We start from the raw sequence: 7,854 nt of genomic DNA on the forward strand, positions 1-7,854 counted from the left end.
GGTCCTTTCTACTCGACACTAGCTGTGATTGGATACTCGTGTCCGAGCTAGACCTTCTAATACATAATCTCTATGCTAATATACCTGAATCTATTGAAACCTTCTAAAATACCCCATGATGATTTTTCTCAGTCAGAAGTGTATACGGTGTATACCTATATCATGTGATTGATTGCGATTTTCTAGCCATTTATTGAAATTTAAATAAATCCCCCTTCAACAATGAATCAACAATGGTCATGCTTCCGCATACGCTGCACCACCTCTAGGCTGAATTCAATCCTTGGCCATATATTAAATTTCCACAAACACACATAGATCCTGCCACAGGAAAATGCTGCCGAATTAGCCAAGACGAATTGTAAAATATAAGGTGCTGATTCTTAAAAACTATCATGTAAAATTAATGTCATTTGTTGAGATTTACGCAAAAAGAAAATCTCACTCCATAAAAACCGCAAGGATTCCGAGTGAAATCGGAGGGAATAATCAGGAAGAAGAATGATGGTTTTTGGAACGTAGAGAAACGCGATTGGTAGATAAAATATCCAGAGTGCAAACATTGTTTCGATTGGTGAATTCAAGCAACGCTTGTAACGTATCGCCAGCTGTTGGAGTTGCGTTTGTTTAAAATCAAACGGCGAGAGAAAAGTTTGTTGGTGTTACGTCCAGCTCCGATATTCTCTGCAATGCTCGGGCAGTTTTGAAGCAACGTATCCTAAATATCGACAGGTAACGGGCACGTATCAACGTGTCTGTATCAAGTAACCACTCAACAAAAATAAGCTGCTCGCACTTGTAAATATTTATTTGACGAGGAAGTAATATTGATCGAAGAAATAATGGCTACAATTCGGGTGCACGAGGACCAGGAGAATCGGATAACCGATATCCTACGCGGCAAAGAGAATATTTCGATACCGAATCCAAGCCAAGGACTACAACAAAGCAAACGGGCGGTCCTTGGAGTTATTAACAACAACTGCCTGAGAACTTCAAAACCGGTAATTATAATAATGAAATATAAATAAATTTTTTTTTAGGTTCACCTCAATTTTCCTCTTATCTCATACAATTTGTCATATATTTCTGTTTCTCCACCTGTCAAACCTTCATCCATTCTACATCTGCAAAATTATGCCAATCTCAAATCGTTCGTTTCACCTCGTAGCTTCAATCTGCCTCGTTACTACTCACGTTGGTAATTTTTTTTATTCTTACTTGTTGGTAAATAAACAATGCTTAAGTCGTGTAAATGACCCTGTGTGAATCGATTAAGCTATTTCCATATTTTCTTGACTTATGGCAGTTGTTTGCGAGGCTTTTGAAAGACGTATGGTTATTTGCAGCCAGCTTTACCATGTCTGATACATGGTGTTGTATTGTACCTATGAAATGTGATATTTATTTGAACATTCTGTACTCCATTTATACAAAAGTTATCCTTAAGAGAAAATCATCGTAAAGTTTTCCTTCCAAAGCATTTTTATTAACCAAAAATCGATGATCAGCTCAGGACTGCCTCACATAACCTCAAAACAATACATTGATATAGCATTGTTCTTATCAGGAGATTGGTAATAAAGACGAGAAGTATCCGAAGGCAAAAGCATTCGTATCCAGTCAATATGAGACTTTCAAGATATATGAGGATAAGAAAGATGATGGGACGTTTAATATATATGAAGATAAACTTGAAAAGGAGACATCCGTTGCCCTCAGAGAAACTAAAGAGTCCAAGGAAACAAAGGGGAAACAAATTGCAGACATGACAAAAGTTGAAAGAGAAATGCCGGTTCTTGATGTAGTGCCTCCCATTTTACCATCACTTCGAGCAGCTTTGCAAGAAATAAATAAAAAAAAACGGGACGAACCGTTCTTCCCCCAAGAGAGCCCCATGTCCTTGGAAAAATCAATTTGCCTGTTGGATTCTTCGAGAAAAGATATTGCAGCTAAACGTGAAGCGAGCAAAGCACTCAGGCTTAACTTCTTCGATGTCGATGAGTACAGGGCAGACATATACAACTACCTTCGATCTGCAGAGGTTTGTCTTTGTGCATGCAATTTCTTGCATTTACTCCAAATATATATGTTTTTGAATTAGGAGATTTTCTAGTAATGAGTTCTACATGTAAAAAAAACTCAATACTAATTCTGCTGATAGAAATTGTACAAAAAACTCTCTTTCATCTTGCGCAGACTCAGCATAGACCGAAGCCAGGGTATATGAAAAAGCAGCCAGACATAACATACTCGATGCGATCAATACTTGTTGATTGGTTGGTGGAAGTAGCTGAAGAGTATCGGTTGCACAGTGAAACCTTGTATTTGGCTGTGTCTTACATCGACCGTTTCCTCTCCTACATGAGCGTGGTACGAGCCAAACTGCAGCTTGTTGGTACTGCTGCCATGTTCATCGCGGCGTAAGTACTATTCGTTGATTTATCTGAAAAACTAAAAGCCGACAGTGTACATTAGGTACGTATACTTTTTATTTAACTCATTTTTTGTATTAGTTCTACAAACTGAGAATAAGAGTCCAATTTGTGTCATTCAGCTTCAACTTGTCATTGGTATAGTCAGAGTTAAATAGCATATTATAATACTACTGTTTATCCAACAGCAAATATGAAGAGATTTATCCTCCTGATGTTGGTGAATTTGTATACATTACGGATGATACGTACACAAAGAAGCAAGTATTACGGATGGAACATCTCATACTTCGTGTCTTATCCTTTGACTTAACGGTCCCAACGCCCTTAGCTTTTCTCACCGATTTCTGTATCAGTAACAACCTTTCAGAAAAGATCCAGTATTTGGCTATGGTAAGTTTTGATTGCTATTACTACTCACATATACAGAAAATCTACTCTGTTATAATCGAAGTACAAATACACCTCAATACATTTCACTTCTGAACATGATATTAAAAGAACGAAAATAACCCTTTCATTTGATGTCGTTCAGTATTTGTGCGAACTGTCGATGCTGGAGGCAGATCCCTACCTTGCATTCCTGCCAAGTCACTTAGCAGCATCAGCCATAGCCTTGGCACGACACACTTTGAACGAAGAAGCATGGCCTGAGGAATTGGCTCTTTCGACTGGCTACAACTTCAAGGAACTGAAGGGGTGCATAAGTTGTCTTACAAAAACATTCAGCAATGCGTGTAACATACAACAGCAAGCCATTCAGGAGAAGTACAAAAGCAGCAAGTGAGTATCTGGCAGTACACTCGGAATTACAGTGATCGAATTACATAATTTTTTTCTTTGGCATCTTTTTATGCAAGTATTCATATGTACATGGATGTGAGCATTGACTAAATTTACAGGTACGGACACGTGGCTCTTCTACTTCCCCGTAGTTCTGACGTTCTGGGCAGTGAAGATGACGGCGAAAGCGCTTAGCTGATAACTGAATAACATCGAGTAATCTGAGACAGGCCATGTTATAAATATGAATGCTAATTAACGAACCTCCGGCAACGAATCCCAGGATTAGGAAAGTATCTAGGGGGGGATCAGGGCAAGACTGATTGACTCTTCTGCGTACAGAAAAGTGCATGCATTATTATCAATTTAGTCTATTCGCCAGTATGCACACTGCCTGCGAATAATAACAATAATTAGTAATCGTACGGCATGAATTCATGTACTGAAGTACCTACTTATACTTACTGACTTTGGTCAAAAGTGAATTTTCAGTAACCATTCGGAGGTTTCCGTCGTTATATTAACGCGCGGGTACCTGGATTGCGGTTCATTGAAATTTCTTAGTATTTTTATACTAGCTATAAATATTTTTTTAAGCGATTTTTAATTAAATTTTTGCCACTTTTACGGAGAGAATAAAACAAACCAGCCAACAAACATAAAATAATATTACTAATTAATAAAATAAATAGAATCCTAAATTTTGTTGCCAGTGAAGTGTGAACAATAGATGATAGTAATAATCTCTATTTATTACCAATACTTTACTATTAGATACACTTTATACTATTGTGATAACAGCATTTCATTTAATTATTACTTGTAAAATTTATTACTGTGCTTTTTAACCAGCCCTTCATGTCTTGTACAGTTTATTTATTTACAAACGATCTGCTGGATATTTTACTTATAATTTCGAACTCGTCAGTGTTTAAATACCTCCTGGCATTGCAACTACGTACTAAATTATTTTTACATAAAGTGCGCTACTGTCAAAAATGGTTATGACACAGTGTCTACATAGAACTTAAGCAGTTGTGCCGTACTAAAAAAAAATATATATGCAAACTGGCAAACAACCCATACGGCTGCATTTATTAATAAACATTACACAATTCTAGACCAATGTAATAAATTATTATTTTATACAATAAAATATGCTGAATCCGCATGTAATTTTTTCAAGTTCTTTCGTCACGCAAAAGCCTTCGTTGTAATTGGTATGAGCTGATAGCGTTACTAATGCAACGTCATTTGTAAAAATTCAATGTGTAAAGAGGTCGGACAAATTTAACGAACCAAGTGTTTTTAAAATGGCGGATATCTCAGTACATTCATAACAACGGAATACGAATGATAAATGCGATTTCAACGTGCAATTGGATGAAAGTGATAAAATTCAGTCATTCTTATATTTAACTTCATTCTTTGCATGGTCTCGTGAGTGACTGCAGTTCTTTACTTTTTACATTTCTTTATTTGCAGATCCGTCACGGACAAATTTTAGCCATCAGTACCGACGGGTAAGTGGACCTGGGTAGATCTAGGGCTATAAAAAGCCGTTTTATCGGCAGGACTTGTTTAATACGCCCGGCGTAGCCTTCAAATTGCGTTCCGCATTATTTGTGAGTCATTGCTCAGATTCCAGAGGGCGACGCTCCAGAGCAATTGTTCGGGCGTGAGTTTTGCGTCTCTTCCGACATTTTTTCACACTTGATCCACCTCCCACACTGTTCATTCATCATTATTGAACGTGAACGTTTGTGATTTAGTGGAAAGTTTGGGATTTTGACATTTGACGTTCAACGGAATTATTTCTTACACTCAGGTGTTTCGTTATTATTACTGTACAATAAAACGTGAGTAGGATATTCTTCTCGGTTTTACCATCAATTCAATACTATAACGGCCAGCCATGTGTATTAACTAAATTTGACCAAATCTACTAATCGCCTAGAACGCTAACGTATTGACAAAAGGGTCAGTCACTCATATTGTATTATTTCAATAACAGTTAGCCTAACTTGCAAACATACTTTGGATAACGACTTCAAGTATCGTAATTGTTCTGCCTAAGCAAACCAACGAATTCCGTTAACACTCCAATGTCACTCAGTACATCTTCCTCGATTATATTTTTCTAATGTGAATCCGTGATCACTCATTCCAGTGTTCAACTATGGATGCTTTCGGTGACAAATTTTTCAAGGATGAACCTGAGGTTGATCCAGCAGCAGAATTTTTGGCTCGTGAACAGGATCAACTCGCTGGCCTCGAGGATGAAATTCCACCCGCCACCTTATCCACCTCTGCTGCAGCACCCCCTGCCGAAGGTGGGATACAAGCTTATGTCACGAATTTCACCTTATAATTTGTATTGTGCTATTGACACAACACTTACCATACATTATAGATGACTTCTCAGCTAACTTTGGAGATTTGAAAGGTGGTCCTGGCGGAGATGCGGACGGCAGTTTTGTTATGATCAATGCTGTTGAACAGCCTGCAGAAACACCTGCTCCAGAATTACCAGGTACGCTTATGCATTATACCATATATGTTAGACTATGCTAAACACTATCTGGTTATTCTTGTATTCAATAAACAAGTATTCAGTGGAAAAAGTAGTCCTGTGACAAACGACATGTTCAATTGACATTTACTTTCGTCTACTTTTTCTATCAAGAACCAGCTGCTGTTATTCCTCCAGTGTATGAAGAGCCTGAGAAAATCCGAAAATGGAGAGAAGAGCAAAAACAGAGGCTGGAAGAGAAGGGTAATTATTTCGTGCAAATTGAAGTTAATGTGGAAAAGATTCTGAAGTTTCGTAGATTGATTATATTATATGTTTTTTCATGGTAATTTCTACATTCTTCATTTTAATTTTTAACAGACTTGGAAGAAGAGAAGAAAAAAGAAGATTGGCGGGAAGCGGCAAAAAAAGAACTTGAAGAGTGGTACAAGCATCATTCCGAAGCTATCAGTAAGACTAAAGCTACAAATAGGTATGGCTTATTTTTATTCCATATTACATAGTATTAACGATCGATGAATTTAAACTGCCTATGCTTTGCTTATGCCTTATAATTAGCTGACTTATGTGCGCTGTGATTAGCATCAGCCAATAAAGACTTTTTGTAACATTTGTACTTTAAACAGCCTAAACCAGTTTTTTATTACTTAATATTTGAATGTGAGTTTCACAAATTAGTTGAAAGTGGCTTCTATCTGCAATTCAATTAATTGACATATAACTTAAAATAATTAGCAGTGCAGTTACCATGACCTGGTCATTGTCACTAACTAACTCATATAAACTGCTGCTATCCCATCAATTTTTTCCAATATCTAGAACCTTCACTTCGCTGTATTCTCAATATTATCAAATACCTACCTGATATTCTTATATAATCTGTCATAGTGCCCTGCTTTTTTTATGCTTCTTAGGGAATCTGCCAAGTAAGTAAATCATCATCACATAACTTACCCTGATGACACTCACCAGCCTGGCTATTTCAATAAGACATTCATACGAAATCCTGATTACATGGACAAATTGATTGAAGTATTAAAATTTCCTAGAGTCTGAGTGACTGTTTTATTTGCTAAAAAGAATATCTCCAATCGAATCTTAAATATTGTGCTCTTCATTAGATGTGTTAAGTTTTTAACCCACGTTTTATTACTGCTTTGTGCAATACTGCTGGAAATATTTCAAATTGTAGAATACGCTCTGTTCAGTGTTGCAAAAAATCTGCACTACTACTTTTTTAGCGTTGCAATTTTTAAGTACTCTACGTAGCGTATTATATTATTTAATTCTCTTCACTCAAATCATGATCGTACTGTGTATGTTTTTCCACTATTCAATGAAAACTTACTTTTGAGAAAACGGATTTCATATAATCTGGACTGTACAGAATGGCCTATACAGTTTACTATACTCGTCACTACATTTCACAACCTTGAACACGTTACTTCGCCGCCTTTCTTTGTTATAATTTATATTAGCTTGTCTGTACAACGTAAATGATAAATAATTTTTCGATTTGCAATAGAAATGCGGAAAAACAGTTCGTCGCAGAAGCGGATGAAGTGGAACCTGGAACGGAGTGGGAACGAATTGCTAAACTATGTGATTTCAATCCAAAATCATCTCGCACATCCAAGGACGTATCTCGAATGCGGTCAATTATTTTACAATTAAAGCAAACTCCACCGGCGCCTGTCAATGCCTAAGCATCTAATGTTGTACTATACACGTTCCATTATAATCTTATCGGTAATATTGATAATTATGAACACTACATAAATTCTCTAACAAATCACAATTGATATAATATAAAGTTAACATAAATAAAAACACGTTGAACATGTTTGATTCACGCGAGTGTGATCGTATTGTCAATAAAATTATCTGATAATCAAATAATAGATTTACTCCGGCTTGTTCCGACGACGAGGAGGAAAAATAAATAGTATGTATCTGACATGTGTGTGATTTGTTATCTTTAATCAATATAAAATTATATGAAAATACATCTCTTGATATTAATATATACTCTATATCTACACATATGTATGATAAAATGTATTTCTGCAAGTGTACGTACTAAACTGAATTGAACATTTATCA

General features: G+C 36.4%; 2 protein-coding genes and 1 long non-coding RNA gene across 8 annotated transcripts; 2 read left to right on the forward strand and 1 right to left on the reverse strand.

The window, feature by feature from the left end:
• Window positions 1-608: 608 nt before the first annotated feature.
• Window positions 609-4,050, forward strand: CycA (cyclin A). The gene is made up of 6 exons (XM_046632576.2): window positions 609-1,004; window positions 1,571-2,044; window positions 2,200-2,423; window positions 2,624-2,828; window positions 2,971-3,218; window positions 3,338-4,050. Exons 1-6 carry the CDS (start codon window positions 843-845, stop codon window positions 3,411-3,413), a joined length of 1,389 nt encoding a protein of 462 aa, XP_046488532.1. The 5' UTR covers window positions 609-842; the 3' UTR covers window positions 3,414-4,050.
• On the reverse strand, window positions 1,834-2,989 carry LOC138191083 (uncharacterized). Its single transcript, XR_011177372.1, has 3 exons — window positions 2,857-2,989; window positions 2,688-2,782; window positions 1,834-2,454 (listed from the first exon to the last, which is right to left on the reverse strand). It is a non-coding gene; the product is annotated as an uncharacterized lncRNA (long non-coding RNA).
• A 427-nt stretch (window positions 4,051-4,477) lies between the features above and the next one.
• Window positions 4,478-7,773, forward strand: Clc (clathrin light chain). 6 transcript variants are annotated; one of them, XM_046632585.2, is made up of 8 exons: window positions 4,478-4,607; window positions 4,704-4,741; window positions 5,389-5,551; window positions 5,632-5,751; window positions 5,905-5,994; window positions 6,112-6,223; window positions 6,666-6,677; window positions 7,277-7,773. In XM_046632585.2, the coding sequence occupies exons 3-8, from the start codon at window positions 5,398-5,400 to the stop codon at window positions 7,455-7,457; spliced, it is 669 nt and encodes a 222-aa protein (XP_046488541.1). In that variant the 5' UTR covers window positions 4,478-4,607; window positions 4,704-4,741; window positions 5,389-5,397; the 3' UTR covers window positions 7,458-7,773. The 6 variants fall into 6 exon arrangements, with proteins under 6 accessions (XP_046488541.1, XP_046488538.1, XP_068993062.1 ...); XM_046632582.2 differs by having other exon boundaries at window positions 4,504-4,603; XM_046632586.2 differs by lacking the exons at window positions 4,478-4,607; window positions 4,704-4,741 and adding an exon at window positions 4,761-4,896.
• The last annotated feature ends 81 nt before the right edge of the window (window positions 7,774-7,854 follow it).

Source organism: Neodiprion pinetum, chromosome 6 (genome assembly GCF_021155775.2).
Source record: "Neodiprion pinetum isolate iyNeoPine1 chromosome 6, iyNeoPine1.2, whole genome shotgun sequence".
NCBI lineage: Eukaryota > Metazoa > Arthropoda > Insecta > Hymenoptera > Diprionidae > Neodiprion > Neodiprion pinetum.

What these genes read in the sequence shown, in the direction of transcription:
- CycA (XM_046632576.2), top strand. Translation starts at nt 843, where the DNA reads ATGGCTACAATTCGGGTGCACGAGGACCAGGAGAATCGGATAACCGAT. An exon ending in GCCTGAGAACTTCAAAACCG is followed by an intron (nt 1,005 to 1,570) that starts GTAATTATAATA and finishes TGTTCTTATCAG; the next exon opens with GAGATTGGTAATAAAGACGA. An exon ending in AGATCCAGTATTTGGCTATG is followed by an intron (nt 2,829 to 2,970) that starts GTAAGTTTTGAT and finishes GATGTCGTTCAG; the next exon opens with TATTTGTGCGAACTGTCGAT.
- Clc (XM_046632582.2), top strand. Translation starts at nt 4,579, where the DNA reads ATGCGATTTCAACGTGCAATTGGAT. An exon ending in TTAGCCATCAGTACCGACGG is followed by an intron (nt 4,742 to 5,388) that starts GTAAGTGGACCT and finishes CACTCATTCCAG; the next exon opens with TGTTCAACTATGGATGCTTT. An exon ending in TGCAGCACCCCCTGCCGAAG is followed by an intron (nt 5,552 to 5,631) that starts GTGGGATACAAG and finishes CATACATTATAG; the next exon opens with ATGACTTCTCAGCTAACTTT.